We start from the raw sequence: 22,300 nt of genomic DNA, 5'->3' as shown, positions 1-22,300 counted from the left end.
CTAATTGGACGAGACTGCCCAGCCTTTTACCCACTCTGGAGAGAGTCTCAGGAGAGGATAACCTGAGTACCTCGGAAACGGAGAGGCAAGACTCATCCTGGGAAGGCTCCGGTGCAATCCTCCGAGTTACTCACTCCCGCCCGGGCTCTGATAGGGATGGCAGGTGTCCAGACCGACACAGAGACGGAGCTACAGAATCTGGACAAAGAACTGTCTGGTCTGAAGGGGACCGCTGAGAGGTATCGTTTGTTAAAGCAACAGTTAGACATGAAGACAGAAGAGTTAGATATCCTCCAGGCTAAACTCCAACAGAGCTCCTTCCCTAAGCAACAGGAGGAGCTGGAGAGGCTGCGCAGGACCATCGAGGAGTGTGAGGAGACCCTGCGCAGTAGTAAGGAGGTCCAGAAGAAGGCAGAGGAGAAGTACAAGGTGTTGGAGAACAAGATGAAGAATGCGGAGGCAGAGAGAGAGAAGGAACTGAAAGCTGCTCAACAGAAGCTAAACTCTGCTAAAACCAAGGCTGATGCGTTCAGTAAGAAACTCAAGGAGAGACAACAGGAGGCTGAGTCCCTGGTCCTAGAGTTGGAGGAGTTGAAGAGAGAGCAGTCTGGCAAGCACCACGGCAATGCGGACGCCCTCTCCCGGCGTGATGCCTTCTTCGCTGCCTTTACCCCGACGAGGACGTCGGTCCCGAGGAGGGGGATGTGTGATGTCACGAGAGGCTGTGTCCTGGAGGGACGTTACATCCCCCTGAGGTGGCTGCAAACCCAGACAGCTATGGCTCCATCTGCTGGTATGGTCGGGAACTCCACCCCTCTATGGCCAATCTTCCCACGCAGCTGAAACAAATGAGGGACTGATGGAGTGTGTGGGGGGTGAAGAAACACAGTCTCCAACATGGGCTCTCTGGAGGACAAGAGTGCTGCACGTCCACTTCCAGGAGGAATATAAGGATTTGGAGATACTTACCTTTGGGAAATACTCACCTTTGGATATATGCACCTGTGGAAATACGTGAGAGACATTTGGAAGGACTTTTTGCTGGGTTGGCCACTAGCTGCAACGTGGACTACAGTAAGGCTGGGGAAAAGTTATCTGAGCGAGTGAGAATTATGATTTTGGATGTGGAAGAGACATCCCTGAACTGTTAACCCTTAAAGAGCCACAAGAGAACAGAATTTTGTTATATTTTCGTTAATTTCCCAAGACCTATAATAAAATCCTTGTTTTGTTTGAACCTTGTCTCCTGGCACTACTTGAGCAACCCCGCTGAAAGCTGTGTAGCCTCTCGTGACGTCACAGAGGATATAGACTTTTATACCTGTTTCCTCCAGCATCTTCACAAGGTCCTTTGATGTTGTTCTGGGATTGATTTGCACTTTTCACACCAAAGTACGTTAATCTCTAGGAGACAGAACGTATCTCCTTCCTGAGGGGTATGACGGCTGCGTGGTCCCATGGTGTTTATACATGCGTACTATTGTTTGTACAGATGAACGTGGTACCTTCAGGCGTTTGGAAATTGCTCCCAAGGATGAACCAGACTTGTGGAGGTCTACCATTTTTTTTCTGAGGTCTTGGCTGATTTCTTTTGATTTTCCCATGATGTCAAGCAAAGAGGCACTGAGTTTGAAGGTAGGCCTTGAAATACATCCACAGGTACACCTCCAATTGACTCAAATTATGTCAATTAGCCTATCAGAAGCTTCTAAAGCCATGACATCATTTTCTGGAATTTTCCAAGCTGTTTAAAGGCACAGTCAACTTAGTGTATGTAAACATCTGACCCACTGGAATTGTGATACAGTGAATTATAAGTGAAATAATCTGTCTGTAAACAATTGTTGGTAAAATTACTTGTGTCATGCACAAAGTAGATGTCCTAACTGACTTGCCAAAACTATAGTTTGTTAACAAGACATTTGTGGAGTGGTTGAAAAACGAGTTTTAATGGCTCCAACCTAAGTGTATGTAAACTTCCAACTTCAACTGTATATATATATATATATATATACACACACTACCAGTCAAAAGTTTGGACACACTGTCACGACTTCCGCCGAGGCTGCCTCCCCTCCTTGTTCGGGCAGGCTTCGGCGTTCGTCGTCACCGGCTTACTAGCCACTGCCGCTCCATATATCATCATTCCATGTGTCTTGTCTTGTCAATTACACACACCTGGTTCTTATCCCCTCATTAGTCTGTGTATAAGTGTTCCCTCTGCCCCCCTTGTCCTTGTGGGTGATTGTTTATTCGTGAGAGTAGTGTAGCTCGGTGGAGCTACTCGTACCTTGTTATTGCCGCGGTAGATATTCCCCCTGTGCCTGTTATTGTTGGAGCTAACGTTACCTTGTATTACCAGGGTAGATTTTCCCCTGTGCCTGTTGTATTTGTGTACGACGGAATAAACTCTGCATTCGGTGATTACCCTCCTGCTCCTGACTCCTTCTATCACACTCATCACACACACCTACTCATTCAAGGGTTTTTCTTTATTTTTACTATTTTTTACATTGTAGTATAATAATGAAGACATCAAAACTATGAAATAATACATATATGGAATCATGTAGTAAACAAAAAAAGTGTTAAACAAATCAAAGTATATTATATATTTGAGAATCTTCAAATAGCCACCCTTTGCCTTGATGACAGCTTTGCACACTCTTGGCATTCTCTCAACCAGCTTCACCTGGAATGCTTTTCCAACAGTCTTGAAGGAGTTCCCACATATGCTCAGCACTTGTTGGCTGATATTCCTTCACTCTGCGGTCCAACTCATCCCAAACCATCTCAATTGGGTTGAGGTCGGGGGATTGTGGAGGCCAGGTCATCTGATGCAGCACTCCATCACTCTCCTTCTTGGTAAAATAGCCCTTACACAGCCTGGAGGTGTGTTGGGTCATTGTCCTGTTGAAAAACAAATGATAGTCCCACTAAGCCCAAACCAGATGGGATGGTGTATCGCTGTAGAAAGTTGTGGTAGCCATGCTGGTTAAGTGTGCCTTGAAATCTAAATAAATCACAGACATTGTCACCAGCAAAGCACCCCACACCATAATACCTCCTCCTCCATGCTTTACGGTGGCAAATACACATGCAGAGATCATCCGTTCACCCACACAGCGTTTCACAAAAACACGGCGATTGGAACCAAAAATCTCCAATTTGGACTCCAGACCAAAGGACAAATTTCCACCGGTCTAATGTCCATTGCTCGTGTTTCTTGGCCCAAGTAGGTCTCTTCTTCTTATTGGTGTCCTTTTAATAGTGGTTTCTTTGCAGCAATTCGACCATGAAGGCCTGATTCACACAGTCCCCTATGAACAGTTGATGTTGAGATGTGTCTGTGACTTGAACTCTGTGAAGCATTTATTTGGGCTGCAATTTCTGAGTCTGGTAACTCCAATGAAATGATCCTCTGCAGCAGTTAACTCTGGGTCTTCCATTCCTGTCGTGGTCCTCATGAGGGCCAGTTTCATCGCGGTCCTCATGAGAGCTAGTTTCATCATAGCGCTTGATGGTTTTTGCGACTGTACTTGAAAAAACTTTCAAAGTTCTTGAAATGTTCCGTTATGACTGACCTTCATGTCTTAAAGTAATGATGGACTGTCGTTTCTCTTTGCTATTTGAGCTGTTCTTGCCATAGTATGGACTTGGTCTTTTACCAAATAGGGCTATCTTCTGTATACCCCAGCTACATTGTCACAACACAACTGATTGGCTCAAATAATAATAATATTATTATATTATTATTATTATTATTATTATTATTAAATGCATTAAGAAGGAAAGAAATTCCACAAATTAACTTTTAAGAAGGCACACCTGTTAATTGAAACGCATTCCAAGTGACTACCTCATGAAGCTGGTTGAGAGAATGCCAAGAGTGTGCAAAGCTGTCATCAAGGCAAAGGGTGGCTATTTGAAGAATCTCAAATATAAAATACATTTAGATTTGTTTAACACTTTTTTGGTTACTACATGATTCCATATGTGTTATTTCATAGTTTTGATGTCTTCACTATTATTCTACAATGTAAAAAATAGTGAAAATAAAGAAAAATCCTTGAATGAGTAGGTGTGTCCAAACTTTTGACTGGTAGTGTACATTTGTAATTTTACTCAACAAGTTTGTTCAAATTCAGCTCACTTCAAGCTGAGTTTGTTGATTCAACGTACAATTGTAAGGCAACCAGCTGCAATAGGGTTGTGAGTTTGCTAAACATTTGGGCATATAGCCTAGCTGAACCAACATACCTTCCAAAGGCAAACATGAATTTGTAATTCGACTCAACAAATGTCTATACATTCAGCTCACTGTGAGCAAAGTTTGTTGAGTGAATCCAGGCTCTGTCGTAGCCGGCCGCGACCGGGAGACCCATGGGGCGGCGCACAATTGGCCCAGCGTCGTCCAGGGTAGGGGAGGGAATGGCCGGCAGGGATGTAGCTCAGTTGGTAGAGCATGGCGTTTGCAACACCAGGGTTGTGGGTTCGATTCCCACGGGGTGCCAGTATGAAAAAAAATATATATAATAATGTATGCACTCACTAACTGTAAGTCGCTCTGGATAAGAGCTTCTGCTAAATGACTAAAATGTAAATGTAAAATGTAACAAACTTGCACACATTAGCTCAATTTCTTGTCCTTCTGAAATCCACCCAAATCACAGAATAACGCTGATTAAGCAATTGGTTAAATTGGCTTTTTTACAGTGTACCATACACTTGTAAAGATTATACTCTGATATCATCCGATCAGCTGAGAGATAGGCTTACTTAGGTATAGCACAATTAAAAACAACCCCTTTCTTCTGTTCGTAACTCAGATGAGAGCATCAGCTAAAAGTGACCTAAAAAAAGGCAGTATGTGTGCATGATTGAAGCTCCAATCTCTGCTGTAAGTAACTTAATTCCTTATTCATTGGCCTAAAGTTTAGCTCAATTAGACATTATTACTATTTTAAACACCATCAATCCATGCTTTGTGCCACTGTGTGAAATGTTGTTCTGTACTGAATACTTATAAGAAAAGGGCCAACTCAAACGTTGTGTCTCCTTTTAAAGCGGCAATCAGCAGTAGAAACAATAACAAAGCGTCTTCCCCGCCCGTGGGGTTGGAGAAATGTAAATGTAACTTTCAAATTCATAGACAGAGCTATGGATGCAAGGACTGACCATCAAAAATATCAAAATTATAGTTTTAACCATGTTTTGAGGCTATATACTGTTTGTTTACAAACAAGTCCTTGAGAAAGTATTGCCTCTCATCTTGCTTGTGAGATGCATGCTGATTGCTGTGTGTGTGTGTGTGTGTGTGTGTGTGTGTGTGTGTGTGTGTGTGTGCGTGCGTGCGTGTGTTTGTTCAGTTATGATTACCTGCTGTGTATAGAGCGGTGTCTCTCAGTCCCCGCAGGCAGCGATAGAGTGGGGCCTGCTCATCCTAATGTACCTCACAGACCCATTCACAATCACAGGGACTTCTCACTGATCAGACCTGTAGGGAGACAGAGACACATCATATGAGAGACACACATAACACAGCCATGAGGACATTACCTGGGCAAATATGACTAAGTTAATGGACTTGCAGTCTAGCTAATGTAGACTTTGTTGGATACCACTGCAATGAGGCTAGCAGATCGATATTGAGCCATTAGAACATTCATTTTATAACATTATTGATTTGATAATGTCCAATTATCATCTTAAATTTACACAGAATTAAATGAATTGCATTAAAACAACACTGCTCTATGACTGCTTTATGGGAGGAGCAAAACATCCCATAACAAAACAATCTACCGGTAGCCTAAAGTAGCCTAGGCTACACCTCATGCCTCCTCATCAACTGCATCACTTGACAGGCACAGAAATAGGTCCAAGTGATCATTCACTACAGGCCTCCAGTCAACAAGTTCTCAGTATTTTAGGTTCAGCTATAAAAAATGCATAATGACTGTAGACTATTCTTCAGTGCTTGTTGTCAAATCCACAAAAAATGTCTTCCTTGAAAATATGGTTTCAGGAAAAAAGTTTTAGCCTGCCTATTTAAAGTCCTGTTTCAGAAATTCTGTACTTGTTGAGTAGTTTAATAATCCAGCACTTGCATCCCAATATGGTCCAAACACACCACACCAACAGACCTGCGTCCCCATAACCCTGGCACAGCCAGAGTTCAATGAATAGGCCTAGCACAGCCAACAGACAATTGCCAATTAATAAATAGCATTTTCTGAGAAATGTTATCACTGTCTCTTTAACAAAACAAAAGATGGATAAGCAAAATGAACAAACAGTAGGCCTACAAACAGCCAACATCACACACACAATGATTGACAGGTAAAATAACAGAAAGGTACCCTTGTAAAAGGGAAACAAAATGTAAATTGGTGGAGAGGCTCACCGGTGGCGTATCAAGCGGACATGCAGGGTAGGGTGCTGCATTGGAGGCTGTGGCCCCAGAGTGAGAGGATCCAGGGAGGGATTGTATGAGCACAGCGATCCAGAATGCCAGAGATCAAGTTACAGAGACGGTAAATATAGCAGTTGCCTATGACCTCCACAGGTCACTCAACACTCAGTGGCATTCCAATTTGCTCTTAAAGGACTAGCATTAAGGTTTTTCATAGGCCACGAATAGGCCATGCAGTGTAGGCCAGCAGCAACCACTGGGATGTGCTCTCTCTGTTATCTAAAGGTGTTTTCATTGTAACCCTACAAGGAATGGAAGTCAGTGAAATGTCCCCATAAGTTTCATCCAAAAGTGGAAAAAGACTAATTGAAATATTGTTTATCAACAAGTAACCATGGCTAGTTTTATATTAAAAATATACATTATATTTATATTATAATAGGTGTATGACACCATTTGGATACAAACAGGCAGCTATAGTCATAACTTGTGTTAGGCCTATTTTAAGAATGGGGGTAGTTCACCTGCAATATTACATAGTCTGGTTTGAAATGCATATCACATAATGGATAGTTGAAAGTGATGAAAACTGAAAGCCTGAGCTGATAGCTACTTTGAATGCAGGGAAGGGCGTGGGTGTACGGGGGCAAGGAAGCAGTAACGATACAGCTAGCCACTGTCAGCGCCAAATTCAATTTTTTTAATTTTTTTAATCCACCTTTATTTAACCAGATAAACCAGTTGAGAACAAGTTCTCATTTACAACTGCGACCTGGCCAAGATAAAGCAAAGCAGTGCGATAAAAACAACATCACAGAGTTACATATGGAATAAACAAAACGTACAGTCAAAAACACAATAGAAAATCTATATACAGTGTGTGCAAATGTATTAAGTTATGGAGGTAAGGCAATAAATAGGCCATAGTGCAAAATAATTACAATTTAGTATTAACACTGGAGTGATAGATGTGCAGAAGATAATGTGCAAATAGAGATACTGGGGTGCAAATGAGCAAATTAATAACAATGTAAATAACAATATGGGGATGAGGTAGTTGGGTGGGCTAATTACAGATTGGCTGTGTACAGGTGCAGTGATCGGTAAACTGCTCTGACAACTGATGCTTAAAGTTAGGATGATAGCTAGCCTCTATAACACCGACCTAAAAAGTCAGCCAGAAGATGTTTAGGCCTCTATCGCAATTCATGAATTATCTCGATTCACGGGTGATGAATTTGCAGTGTATTAAGGACTAACGGTCAATACACTAGGAGCTAGCAGCTTCCCAAAATTATATACTGCAGCAGTTGGCTAGAAACACGTATCACTCCCAGTCCCAGGGCAGGCAAGTTGGCTAGCTAACGTGTTAGCAGAGCGTGCGCGCGAACGAGTCAGAGCGCGGGCGTGTATTTTTTTATAAGGGGGCAGAGGTGGTTTTAGCTAAGCATCTGAATGTGACTCAAGACCACCAGTTTTAGCTTAGCTGCATTCATATTAAGAGATGAAGCATACACACATGAAGCATACACATTTTAGATAAACTATCAGAGTGGCATCAAAGCAACTGTTCAAGATGTGCCTGCAGCCACTAGCCACTGCATTCTTCACTCACCCCAGTCCGAGATCATCCCGTCTGTTGTCAGTCCCGCTGGCAGAGCGTCCCCAAAGTGGCTTCTAGCTGGCCTATCGGCGTCGTTAGACCACAGTTTTGAATATCGGTATGCTGAACCGATAGCATTTGATCTAGCTAGCTACTTTTCGCAATCACTGCCTTTGCATTTCAATAGTTTTTAGCTGACCAAGTAATGGACGTTTCTCTTTAACTGTGACGTTAGTTCAGCAAATAGCTGTCGTGGATTCGTTTATTCCTGTCCACGAACGTAAAACCAGAGGACCGCCTCCCACACGATCACCTTGGTGACGGACGTAAACAGCACACAAAGAAAAAGACCCCCACACTTATTCAGGTCTGCACACTCACGTTCACATCTGATCTGACATTGCTCACACAACTGCTTGCAAACTATTTTCAATTTATCACAACTCCCGTTGCGTCCCGTGGGGTTGTAGGCTCTGACTCCCTTTGCTTGCCTTTCCTTTATTGCTGTTTCTCGCCAAGACCATCCACGGCTGGAAAAAATAATCAAGTTAAAAGTCGACAATCCAGAAGAGGGCAGTGTTGTGTCATAATGAGTGCATTTTAACGTCACAACAAAGATTTTCTAGTATCCCTCTGGTCACATAACCACATAAATATAGATGTCATGGCGAAGGATAAGGATAGTGGTTATGACATTTCAAAATGTTAGATTTGGAATTCAGTAATACCACATAATACACACACAACACCATTAAACACAACACCATTAAATATTTAATACATGTTTAATGCAAGGTTCAATGAGATAAATGAAAAGGTGCATGTGTGTCCCTTGGTTACAAATCCTTTAGTTTGTTTCACAGCTACCAAAGCTGTTAAGAATAATTTAGTTATTTGCAGTCTAGTTACTCACACTGCAGCGACCGATTGTCTTTTTTTTTGGTAATTCATTAGGGTGACACAGATAATTCACATAATACAAATCATAAATCTACAATTCTGTGTCATTGAATGTTTTATCACCTGCCCTGCCTCTTATGAAAAGAAAGGTTTAGAAGCCAACATAATATTTAACATTATCATAGCAGCACCTCTAGAACTCCCATGCCCTCAAAAAATATGGCACATTTATTTGGATTTACATTGTTGTAATGTAGTTGAGCTGATACAGGGGCCATTTGTTGTAACTTCCACCAACGCAATGGAAGGTAAAACAACTGGAACTGGCCACAGACAACTTCATAATAAGCCAGCCTTACATAAAAGAGGCTAGTAGCAATGACTGCATAGACAGCTCCAATGTCTTCAACGTCTCACAATCAAAGTAATAGTAGAATAATTGAATGCTACACTGTAGAAAGAAGACTACTATTTATTATTACATTGTATGCATCTTTCTCTACACAGGTGAGTAATATGGAGTTCAGAGGAAATACATCAGTCTGCTTATCTGCAATTTAAATGGCATTCGATCATATAAACTCATACAGCCATCATTATATTTATGCCACACAGATATATACCTTTTCTAAACATTTGCATATACTGTAGTAAGCACATTTAGACAGCATTGTTACATCCAGGAGGCAGCCAATCAGAAAACAGTCTCTATACTGGTTGAACCCATGGAACACACATATATCAGGTGTTTAGAATCATGCTAATTTCGATGTAGCTAGCTGCCCGGTTTACCTAGCCTGCAATGGCTGAAATGCTCAGATTATTTTGCCACATGTAAACCCATTCCCTTCAATAAAACAGTAAGTGGTACATTACTTTAGTATCCCTTTCTTCTTCCCACATTTTACACAATGATGAGAATACACTAGGTTAGGTTGAATAAGCAGAAGGATTCATACCTACAACAGAACAGCAGGAGATATATACAGTATATACTGTACCTGATTATTGTGGAGCTGCATAATGGCTTTATAAATCATTTGAGGTTCAGGATAGGCACTAACCCACAACAACTATACATATTTGTACTACTCCAGAACAAATAACACATGAATGAATTATAAAGCATTGGCTATTAAACCCAGACTAGAGTGAGGTGTTGACCTGGAATAGATGCCAAACAGATCCTTCACACTAAAATATACTGATCTTGAACATAACTAGTGCATCAATTCAGTGTGTGCTGACAACTAGGGAAAGCATATCACACAAAAATAAATAAATAGATATTATAAATAAACATTATAAATACAAATTAATTACACATTTCTGCACTTCAAACATGTCAAGCTCTAGCAGATATAGGTTGATAACTTGATTCAGAATCCTTAAATGTGCTATGTTTATGCTGATGAAACTGAAATAAAAGGAAACATTGCAGTAAGAACTGGTAGTTCAGGGAGCAATGGTTACAGGCTCAGATGACTGTCGCATAGCTGATTCAATTTTCCTTTAATTACTGTACCACTCTCAATTTTCACACTTTGTTAGCAGTGGTGCCTACACTAAAACATTATTTCAGAAACCAAGGGAAGCCATTACATCTAGGCTATGCTATTATCTGAATGTACATGGAGCCACGGCTACAGATTCAGATGAATGTTTTATTCCTTTATATTTGATTAAATCTTTACCCCTTTATACAGTGCCACTCTCAATATTAACATTAATGCATTAGTGTGCCTGCCAGTGCATACTGACTACATTTAAAACATGGGTTCACTAACCAAGGGACGCTGTCTAGAGTAGACCAAGTAGCCATCTAAGCCACAGAGAAAGATAAGGCCTACCGAAAATAATGGACCCTTAATGCTTATTACTATGTTGTGAAGTAATGACAAAATAAATACAACAAGTGGTATGAAATATGTTGCTATGGTCTAATTTCCAATATTTTGAGAGATCTAGCTCTGTTAAGTGCATCTTCCAATACTTTACTGTCTTCCAAATCTGACAATGACATAATACAACATATTATGTAAATGAAGATACAATAGGGAAATGAGCAGCCTGTAAATTGGGATTTAAAGTGGCGGTGCACCTCAGCTGTGAAGTACCAAGCAATGCCTTAGTTCTACTGTCCCAGACAACAGCTATTGACCTAGCGACCTTTGCCCTCACGATGACAAAAATAACACCAAGCATGAGCCTCTTTACACACAAGGAAAATGCATCAACAATGCAATGAATAGTACACAGTTCATACAAATCTTTGGTGAACACACAAAGTCTCTGTCTGCAATATCCCTAAGATACTGTGGCTCTGGCACAGAAGCAAACGTGTCAGTAGGTGTTAAAACGTAATCTAGGCCTAACATGTACGGACAGTCCCAGACAGTGGAAGGATCCACCCAAATGCAAAAACCTGAACACAAACTACATAAAAACATACTTAGCAAAGGACATTCTCATGCAGCACTATATGGTACATCAGTTATTTCAGTCAGAGGCATCAATATCCTAAAAACACTAGGGTACAACTGGCCAAAGAAAGCCAATTTGAAAACTCCAAAAATACTAATCTTACTGAACTAAACTTAGAATAACTAAAACTATGGCTTGGTCTTATAAGGAAGTGGAATAACACAGAGCAATGAAGACTTCAGTTAGCTACAGTACAATCAACCTAGTACACTCAAAACACTGTCTGTGGCACAGCAGTATACATATCCTTTCATCAACATCCTCTGTATACCACAGGGTATGCAATGGGAGATTGATTGTCTTAAAGATACACTGGTTGTACTCTGCAATATCTCCTGTTCTCCTCCCCCGAATATAGACTTTTTAGGAGTCAAGGGCAGAGGTGTTACACCAATACGAAGAGGGGACTCAGCCACACATAATATGCACAGCTTTAGAGGGCAGCATACAAGACACATTTGTTGTGATTAGTTGGTGTGTGTGCATGTGTGGTGCAGTGAGGTGAAACACAACAAAGCCAGTCAGAATCAGAGTCAGAGTCGCTGTTATTCCTGATAGTGTGTCCCACACTGAATGTAGAACATAGGATGGGCATAAGGAGGGGTGCAGGGAATTCTTCAGACAAGATTAGGATGGGGAAGGGTATGAGCATAGAAATGTAATTACTAGAACTGCATCCCCATTCAAGTCAATGTGCCATGATAGGTGGACGATCTAGTAATTATATTTCTATGGTGGGGGAGTTAAGGTTTTGGAGTTAAGGTTTGATAGTGGTTTGACAGTGGTAGTAGTCCCTCGGCCAGCCTTAGGCACCACCAGGAGTTCGTCCCCGTCCTGGATACTGTAGGAGTGGAGGGCTCTGGTGTGGTACTTCATCTCCTCCGGCCCAAATACACTCTCCTTGTCGATGTAGTAAAGACGCATCTGATTGGCCGACAGCTGCACCACTGTCCTCAGCTGTTTCTTCAGCTCGGCCACAGTCTGGTCCAGGCGGATACTCACCTCCTCCACCTTGTCCTCGCAGTGCACCTCCACCTTGGCGTGGCAGCGGGGTCGAAGGTCGATCTCAGCCAAGGGTTCCAGCTTCCCGTATTTGGTCACCAGGCAGTGGTACCTAGGACGGCAGGTATAGATGGGTTTAGCAACACACAAACACACTAAATATACCACAGTCATCTAGGCTAAGCTATTTTACATTATGGTTAGGTGAGGTTATAGTAATTATTTTTAATGAATGTGAAGATTTTATTTTTAGTGTGCACATTTTAATAGGCACCTGATACTACAATTAAGCCAGTAAAGTATGTGCCAAATCCTTTTGAATGGATATATGCAGTCTAACTGGATGAGTGAAAGGAGAAGCATGGAGTGTTGTATACCTGTAAGGAAGCTCCTCCTCTGGGTAGTCTACATGGTAACGGATGAAGAACCTCTCGGAGTCCTCTCTCTCCCCGTCCGTCACCACACTGCCATTGAGTGATGATACAGAGGGCAGGCTGCGAGGATGAAGGGTGAGCTTTTCAGTATCTAGAGATATATGGCACTGTTGCAGTATTGTGTGTGTGTGTTAACACAATGTCACAGTGAGTACGTTTACATCGACAGTAATAATCAGTGGTGTAAAGTACTTAAGTAGAAATACCCGTTTTTTGGGGTATCTGTACTTTACTTTACTATTTATATTTTTGACAACTTTTACTTTTAATTCACTACATTCCTAAAGAAAATTATGTACTTTTTACTCCATACATTTTCCCTGACAACCAAAAGTACTCGTTACATTTTGAATGCTTAGCAGGACAGGAAAATTGTCTAATTCACACACTTATCAAGAGAACATCCCTGGTCATCCCTACTGCCTCTGATCTGGCGGACTCACTAAACACACATGCTTCGTTTGTAAATTATGTCTGAGTGTTGGAGCATGCCCCTGGCTATCTGTAAATTAAAAAAAACAAGAAAATGATGCTGTCTGGTTTGCTTTATAGAAGGAATTAAAACGTATTTATATTTTTACTTCTACTTTTGATACTTAAGTATATTTTAACAATTACATTTACTTTTGATACTTAACTATATTTAAAACCAAATACTTTTAGACTTTTACTCAAGTAGTATTTTACTGGGTGACTTTCATTTTTACTTGAGTCATTTTCTATTAAGGCATCTTTACTTTTACTCAACTATGACAATTGGGTACTTTTTCCACCACTGGTAATAATTATATATTAAACTGATTATGGCAGTAGGCAGATTATGCAATAGTCATGTAAACACCTTACTCTGTTTATCATAATCGGCGTAAGGTCAAAATCGAAGTAAGCATACGCCGATTAAAACACCTGGTTTTCTGAATAATCTTTCAAATTATTAGGTCATATTAACACCTTAATCGGCGTTCCAGCGGTGTATTTGATCTGAGCATGTGCTAGCACCAGCCAAGCGAGCCTCCCTCTTTAGCGCAAGTGAAGTGAGTTCGGAACAACTGAATGCATCCGTCTTAGAAGTAGTTTTCACATACAAACTTTATATGTCCGAAATCAGAATCAAAAAAGAACATGGTCGCTGTGGTAGAACGTTTATTTTGATTGGCAATTTTTTGCATTTATCAGTGTGCCATTAGGTAACCTGATTTCAGATGTGTCCATGTAAACAGGTTTATTAGGGAAATTTTTCTTCTTGCAAAGCATGTAAGCGTTTTTAATCAAACTATTATATTAATCTGACAATCCACAATAATCGCATTATTGTGTGCATGTAACTGTACTCAGTGAAAAATGAGCTCTCTCAACTAATTTGTGTGTTGAGGTCTGTGTGGTTGCCTCAGACACCCAGTAGCTCCCAGAGAAACTTACTGTGAGACCATGAGGCTCCGGCGCTCTGTGTTGGTATAGGTCTGCAGTAAAGGAATCCCCTGCAGCCTCACATCTTCCAGTTTAGGAAACTGGTTCAGCTTCTCTATGTCCTCCCATTGGTTAACACCTGACACACACACACACACACACACACACACACACACACACAAATATCAATCTGAACTGAAAGGAGTCCAAGGTCAGTTTCCAGTCAAGGACACAACCCCAATAGACTCTGGTTGATACCTGAGTTGGACAGATTGATGCTGCGTAGGTTGGGGAAGAGGTGCCGCAGCATGTCTTCCGAGTCCTGAATGGAGCTCAGGTTGCAGTTGGACATGACCAGAGTTTCCAGGCCGGGGAACATGGGGCCAATCTTGCGCACCTCGGCCCAGTCCTGCAGGTTGTTGTCGGTGATGTGCAGCAGGCGCAGTGTGGGGCAGGGCACAGTAGAGGCTGACACGGTGGTGTACTCATTAAGGCACAGGAACAGCTCCTCCAGCCTGGCGGACAGCAGGGCAGGGCATGGAGCAACACAGGGCTCAGTATATAGACCATTCACTTTTCTTAATGCTTCTACTGTAATGTACTGTTAGCTGCCTGCAACCTGGACCTCATGACAGACCTCACTACTCTCTCCAGTCCACAATACTCGAGAAAGACACAAAATCCCTCTCACTGACTTAGGAAAACACATTTTTCTGTCTTGAGAAGTGAACAATCAGAGTTGCCTTTGATAAAAATGTGTTTAAAAGCAGTGTAGCATTAAAGGTTTATCTTACTCAGGCATCTCCCGTGTTAGTACGAGCACCGTGTTCCAGGACACTTGAGTGTTGTTGAGTACCAGGCGTCGGACTCGGGCAAAGGCCTTAGCACCGCTAGGCTCCAAGACAACCTCACTTAGCGGGTTGGAGCTCAGGTTGAGGAAGTCCAGGTTGGGGATGTTTGATACAATCTTACTGATCTGAAAGGAGTGGCTTCAAACTTAGTGTGACATCCTCAATATAATTATTCATACATACATGTAAATAGCTACAAGGATATGGGTGAGATTGCATACAGGTAGAGGAATTCTTGTACAAAGTTACTATAAAATGTACCCAATTCTTGTACTCAGTGTACTCAATGTTTCCCATCTTGGCAGAGTACCCTAGTTGAACCTACCCACCTCATGCCAGTCCTGGAGCTTGTTGTGGGACAGGTCGAGCTCCATCACGTGGGCACAGAAGGCTGCGATCTCTCTCTGCTCTCCCGCATGGCTGATTCCACAGCCAGCCAGGACGAGCACACTGGGAAGGTTCAAACGATCTGGAGAGACAGAGCAGAATAACTTGAGTAAACCAGGCCTATCTCTACCACCGCTCAATCATCATAATCGTCATCATCATCTTAATTGAGCTGCTGAAGAGGAAGGAAACTACTCAGGGATGCCAATGGTGTTTTTAAAACAGAGTTTAATGGGTAAAACTGTGGATGGATCATATTGAAGTCCTCACCTTTCATGGGCGAGCCCTGTGGGAGAGTTGGCACTACCACCACACCCATGCCAGGCCCTCGGCGGTACGGGAAGTTCTCCGGGCTGTACTTCTCGCTGAGAACCTGCATGAAGGTGCGGCCCTCCTCTTCAGGTGGATCCATGGCCCCACTGTCCCACATCCCCTCTGGGTCGGCTGGGTCGCCGAAGTGGTAAAAGAGCCAAACACTCATTGAGGTTAGCCTGGCAAGGTCAGCTGGCTGAGACAATAGTGGGAGTCATTCACCTTCACGCCCACATCCAATCCCTCGGAGGGGCTCGGTCATCACTGACACTAGCCTGACCTGTTTCACCTTCTAAACAGTTATGGTCATAAAGTGCATTCGGAAAGTATTCAGAATCCTTGACTTTTTCCACATTTTGTTACGTTACAGCCTTATTCTAAAATTGATTAAATTGTTGTTGTTTTTAGTAAATCTACACACAATACCCCATAACGACAAAGCATAAACAGGTCTTTAGAAATTTTTGCTAATGTATTTAAAATACAAAACTGAAATCTCACATTTACAGTAAACAGTGGAATTGGCTTATATATAAGTATTCAGACCCTTTACTCAGTACTTTGTTGAAGCACCTTTGGCAGCGATTACAGCCTTGAGTCTTCTTGGGTATGACGCTACAAGCTTGGCACACCTTTGGGGAGTTTCTCCCATTCTTCTCTGCAGATCCTCTCAAGCTCTGTCAGATTGGATGGGGAGCGTTGCTGCACAGCTATTTTCAGGTCTCTCCAGAGATGTTCGATCAGGTTCTAGTCTGGGCTCTGGCTGGGCCACTCAAGGACATTCAGAGACTTGTCCCGAAGCCACTCCTGCGTTGTCTTGGCTTTGTGCTTAGGGTCGTTGTCCTGTTGGAAAGTGAACTTTCGCCCCAGTCTGAGGTCCTGAGCGCTCTGGAGCAGGTTTTCATCATGGACCTCTACGTACTTTCCCTCGATCCTGACTAGTCTCCCAGTCCCTGCTGCTGAAAAACATTCCCACAGCATGATGCTGCTACCACCATGCTTCACCATAGGGATGGTGCCAGGTTTCCTCCAGAGGTGACGCTTGGCATTCAGGCCAAAGAGTTCAATCTTGGTTTCATCAGACCAGAGAATCTTGTTTCTCATGGTCTGAGAGTCTTTAGGTGCCTTTTGGCAAACTCCAAGCGGGCTGTCATGTGCCTTTTACTGAGGAGTGGCTTCGTCTGGCCACTCTACCATAAAGACCTGATTGGTGGAGTGCTGCAGAGATGGTTATCCTTCTGGAAGGTTTTCCCATCTCCACAGAGGAACTCTGGAGCTCTGTCAGAGTGACCATCGGGTTCTTGGTCACATCCCTGACCAAGGCCCTTCTCCCCCGATTGCTCGGTTTGGCCGGGCGGCCAGCTATAGGAAGAGTCTTGTTGGTTCCAAACTTCGTCCATTTAAGAATGGTGGAGGCCACTGTGTTCTTGGGGACCTTCAATGTTGAAGAAATGTATTGGTACCCTTCCCCAGATCTGTGCCTCGACACAATCCTGTCTCGGAGCTCTACGGACAATTCCTTCGACCTCATGGCTTGGTTTTTGCTCTGACATGCACTATCAACTGTGGGACCTAATATAGACCGGTGTGTGACTTTCCAAATCATGTTCAATCAATTTAATTTACCACAGGTGGACTCCACCTGGACTCCAAGTTGTAGAAACATCTCAAGGATGATCAATGGAAACAGGATGCACCTTTACTTATGTAAATAAGGTATTTCTGTTTTTTATTTGTAATAACATTTTGCAAAAAATTCTAACAATCTGTTTTCGCTTTGTCATTGTGGGTTATTGGGTGTAGATTGATGAGGGGAAAAAATAATTTAATCAATTTTAGAATAAGGCTGTAAAGTAACAAAATGTGGAAAAGGTCAATTTTCCCTGAATACTTTCCGAATGCACTGTACAATACATACCAGTCTTCACTGAAAAGTATGCTATTCACATACGACACATTCAATTTTCATCTACAGTATTTCAATCAGGCATGTTAACAGTTACTCTTTTACATGGTCATTCAGTTGATGCTGCTTGATATAAATGCCTTGGACACAAAACAGTCAGAGCATAATAATATGCATTTCCCTTTAAGAGGGAAGAGGAGGCTCAGTGATAATGCTATGGAAGGGAGTGACGGAGGGAGTCGTCTGTCCTAAAGTCCTTATCAGTAAAACGCAGTGAGACTTTCCCATTTAAACTTTAAAGCCCTCTGAACGCCTGAGGAAAGGGTAGGCCTATCCCGGTGATTCTCTTTTTTTATTATGTACTCGAGACCAAAAACTAATTAATTGAAAAAGTGGATAGACTTCTGCTCTTTGGCCATAATATTTAATGTTTAACCAACTGAGCAGGCAAAATTTGACATATTCCGGAAACACTGATGACATCATCTGGTGTGCATCATGTGATTTTAAACAACTATGAGCAGGCAAACGTTAGTAGTGTTTGACTACAAAAAATGGAAACCGTCATTTTCAAATATTTTGATATTGGGGTGGTGCTGGAGATGATTAATGAAGTTGTCAAGTGGTGATATTTCAACAACAAAAAAAGACAAAAATAACGATATTCAATTGGAAAAAACAAAACACATTTTTGAACGCCTCGCAGGTTGCCCTAGATACACCACCATCTGCTGCTAATGTAGAGGTTTTACTGAAATTAAAGTAATAGTATCATATTACAGTACTTCACCAGCACGTGTAGGTCACAGTAAACCAGGAAGGAATTGGCTTATATTTGTTATATTACAACAACCATAAAAGGAAATGATAGATTACAGTATCCATAATATACTTATACTTATCATTGTACAAAACTGACAAGTTACTATTAGGCTATTGACCAATATGAGCAAAATTATTTCATTAACATACATGAGTGTGAGGAAAAAAATAGGTAGTATAAAGTACATTGATACTACAGTAACAAGTGTGCTCTGTAGGCTAAGTGTCTTACCTCCAGCAACGTTCCTCTCCACCAGTCCACTATCACAGCTCATTGTGGGTTTCTGCAGAGAAGGCCTGTCAGAGGAACACCGTTTTTGGAATTGAGGGCCATTCATGTGCTGGTGGGATGGACTTGCAAGTAACACTAGTATAAAAGGAAGTACACATCTCTCTTCCTCCCATAGAGTTTGATAGAGGACTCTAGATGGATAAACCTGTTTTGGCATGGACATTGCCGTTGAGTGCTTACACCATTTTAAAGTAGTCAACTGGGTGGGACCTCATATGTGTTAAGGAAGGATCACATGATTCTATCCAGGTCATCAGGATTATACTCGTGAGCAAACATTCCATAACTCTAGGTGGCAGTAAATCGCCAAACCTTGGCTTTATACCTGTTCACACAACATACTCTAGGTGGCAATATGCACCCTTTCAGTTTGTTTGCCAAAATTGACTACTTCAAAATGGAGACACCTCAATGACGCCAAAGATATTCATAACTATTGACACATTAAATCACGTATTTGTATATTTCCATTAGGGAACACCTTCTTTGAACAAAACTCAATTTGCCCTTGCACTCCTTGTAAACAATGCCTTTTTTTTTTTTTACTTTGGCAAAGGGTCACTTCTACAAAACTTAGTGCACTCTATTCGCAACAGATTCTAGTTTTGGGAACAGAAAAATGTATTGAGATCGGGCTTTTCTTCTATGAGAAAATCAGCAGAATGTCGGCCCAGTTCCATCTCGCTCCATACTCTCCCATTGCCAGCCACTGGGCTTCCTCTCCACACCATATTTGATTTATACATCTGATGAAACATCTGTCTCCTTGTTCTATCTGTGATGGCGCTACCTGTGCGCTCACAGACGTCATAATGGGACATTTATAAAGATATCTCAATCATTCTCAATGCTTACTCCATAGTGGCTGGCCGGGCAGGGGCAGAGAGGCTGAGCCCTCCTCCTTCAGACTTCTCTCCAGTGAGGGGCAGCAAGGTGAACAGGAGGGACAGGCAGATGCCACGTGAGAGTAGACACTGGAATCAAAACAAACCATACGCAGTTATGCATGACATTCAAATGACATTTAAAAAATCTACATAAATATGTATTGTTGACTTGTTAAAGTATAACTTTGAGGGGCAGGTATAAAAAATATCTGCATGGAAAGGAATTCATATTGTAAATAGGCCTAGGCCTAGTCATGTTATTAGTTTGACTAGGCTATAGCCTAGTCCAGGGATCATCAACTAGATTCTGCTGCAGGCCAATTTGTTCTTGAGCGGATGGTCAGGGGACCAGAACATCATTACAAATAATATTTGACTAAAACTGAATCTTTTCAAACCTTGCTTACATTTGTATTCGATCACATATATCTCTCTATTATGCGTGGGAATACTTTGGAACAGATTTCCCAAATTAAAATCACTCGGAGCTGATTTGCTGGTGTTTTTAATCTTTTATGTCCAACATTGAAAAAATTGTTGGAAACTTGAAAACTTGGGGGGCCAAATAAAATCAGCCGCGCTCCGCCAGTTGGGGACCCTGGCCTTGGCTTTGTCACTGACATTGTATCATGTTTTGTGAATAACTTGGCTCTGATGAATATCAAGTGGCACATAAACTGTCCATAATATGGTGCTGTTAGCTTCAGAATAGAAGGAATACAAGGACCAAATTACATAGCTTTTAACAGAGGTTCAGATATGGTCATGAGGTAGTTTGTGAGAATAGTTAACCTGGTCTCAGATCTGTTTGTGCTATTGCCAATTACATTTCTGTAATTTTCAAGCCAAACATGATGTTTGTGCAATCCATGCCAAATACTTGTCACTCATTCTGTGAGAATAGCTATCTAGCTAAATTACAGCTCAGATATTGCTCAAATTAAGTATTTGATATACTAGCTAGTACTACAGTACAGCAAATGTACATAATGAGTGCTGCAGAGAGCTAGCTAATAATATGCCAATCATATCAGGGACAATTACGTGCAGATCGACTCTAGCACGAAAAAGAACACAAAACAAGAACCATTAACGGACAACGCTACGTTAGAAAATAAATATGTCATGCGTGAAACGTATTTTATAGCTAGGATAAACGTCGAGACTGATTACAACGAGATTTCATAAACGTTACACAAAAACATTCCGTACAATTTGACTGTAGCTTTCACCTGCTAGTTATCTGCAGTATCAGTGGTTTGCTAGTTTACAATTTATTAGGATTAACGTTACACTAGTACGATTTGCTAACTAGATTAGCTAACTAAAACGTTACATTGCATCTTCTCTTCTACGAATGGTCAGAGACTGGTCCAGACTCCACAGTCAGCATCATTGAATGACCCATGTAATGACAATGCATCAACATGACACAACTGCTATTGTCATAATACGATTGCATTAGCTAGATATAATCCAAAGTAATATATATATACATTTAATATTTTCGCATTTCCAAACTCACCTTTATTGACCTGCTCTGTGTAAATGTCTTGTTATTGATTCAACTGTCATTGCCCCCCTCTCATCCCGGAAATGACGTAGATTTATGAACCGTCTGGATATTTTCCCTAGATCTTGCATGCGCAGCATTGGACAGTATACTAAATGTCTTTGAATACATCATTCGTTATAATAACCCATTTACAGTCATAGGTAATGCTACTATAGCTGGCTAGACTTACACTGGTAATGATGCGAAAGGTTTGACAATCAGTTTGCTGACTAAATATGTTGCATGTCGGTATCTCTGCTAAAACGTTTTCAGGGATATACTTCCTTCCCCTCTTGCTGTTGCATAAAATACAAATTATGAATTAAGTTTGATGACTTTGACTGAAGGAGTGGTGGGCAAAACCTAGCACATCCACTTGTACATGACTAGTGTCACTGAAATTCCCATGAATGTACATCTTTCTTACCCTGTCCTGCAGCGCCCTCTCCTGGTAGAGAAACTTGTTGTTTTGGTTCAATCCAAAGAGGTGCTGTCACTGTACTGGCGACATCTCTACTGAACACCCCAGCCTGGTCTCATACTAGACGTAACATAGTATATGTAAATCCGAGACTCTAAATTAGTAAGTTACTTTTGATACAGTATGTTATTTTTGGTATGGTTACATAAGGCAGAATGTTACTTAAGGCAAAAATGAAAGGAGAATGGTTGGTCGGGGTGGATGTATAACGTGAACGTCTAGCAACTCAAAGGTTGCATGTTCAAATCTCATCATGGACAACTTTAGCATTTTAGCTAATTACCAACTTTTCAATTACTTAATACTTTTTAGCTACTTTGCAACTACTTAGCATGTTAGCTAACCTTTCCCCTAACCCTAACCACAGATAGAACAATGAGACAGATATTTAACCGGATGTATAAATGTCAAGGATCCGGTTGGCGTTTCCACTCACTACCAGATATGATGGTGAGAGGAAGCCCAGTGGCTGGCAGTGGGAGAAGATGGAGCGAGGTGGATTTTGGCTGACATTCTGCAAATTTTCTCATCAATGAAACATTTGATCTCAATACGGTTTTCT

The 22,300-nt window shown here is 41.5% G+C and overlaps 2 protein-coding genes across 10 annotated transcripts in view; both read right to left on the bottom strand.

Moving 5' to 3' along the window:
• LOC121562996 (ubiquitin carboxyl-terminal hydrolase 2-like) overlaps positions 1-8,531 on the bottom strand; it is a 46,948-nt gene extending 38,417 nt beyond the window's left edge. For 4 of the 5 annotated variants that reach the window (XM_041875098.2, XM_041875096.2, XM_041875091.2 and 1 more), the window contains exons 1-2: positions 6,407-6,478; positions 5,380-5,497 (exon numbers count right to left, since the gene is read on the bottom strand). The gene's annotated coding sequence lies outside the window, so the exon portion shown is untranslated. Of the gene's footprint in view, positions 1-5,379; positions 5,498-6,406; positions 6,479-8,030 lie in introns of those variants that run through there. The other variant, XM_041875097.2, reaches the window with a different exon arrangement.
• An 844-nt stretch (positions 8,532-9,375) lies between these two features.
• LOC121562948 (tubulin-specific chaperone cofactor E-like protein) lies at positions 9,376-21,309 on the bottom strand. Of its 5 annotated transcripts, XM_041875074.2 has the most exons (10): positions 21,228-21,309; positions 19,671-19,789; positions 18,756-18,820; positions 15,754-15,927; positions 15,426-15,565; positions 15,040-15,221; positions 14,504-14,760; positions 14,258-14,384; positions 12,782-12,898; positions 9,376-12,516 (listed from the first exon to the last, which is right to left on the bottom strand). In XM_041875074.2, exons 2-10 carry the CDS (start codon positions 19,673-19,675, stop codon positions 12,132-12,134), a joined length of 1,452 nt encoding a protein of 483 aa, XP_041731008.1. In that variant the 5' UTR covers positions 19,676-19,789; positions 21,228-21,309; the 3' UTR covers positions 9,376-12,131. The 5 variants fall into 5 exon arrangements, with proteins under 5 accessions (XP_041731008.1, XP_041731011.1, XP_041731009.1 ...); XM_041875077.2 differs by lacking the exon at positions 21,228-21,309 and having other exon boundaries at positions 15,754-15,991; positions 19,671-19,690; XM_041875075.2 differs by lacking the exons at positions 19,671-19,789; positions 21,228-21,309 and having other exon boundaries at positions 15,754-16,087; positions 18,756-18,916.
• Positions 21,310-22,300: the final 991 nt, after the last annotated feature.

This window comes from Coregonus clupeaformis, chromosome 5 (assembly GCF_020615455.1).
Source record: "Coregonus clupeaformis isolate EN_2021a chromosome 5, ASM2061545v1, whole genome shotgun sequence".
Classification (NCBI taxonomy): Eukaryota; Metazoa; Chordata; class Actinopteri; order Salmoniformes; family Salmonidae; genus Coregonus; species Coregonus clupeaformis.
Note: the sequence above shows the minus strand (reverse complement) of the source record. Positions and strands in the feature narration are given on the sequence as shown.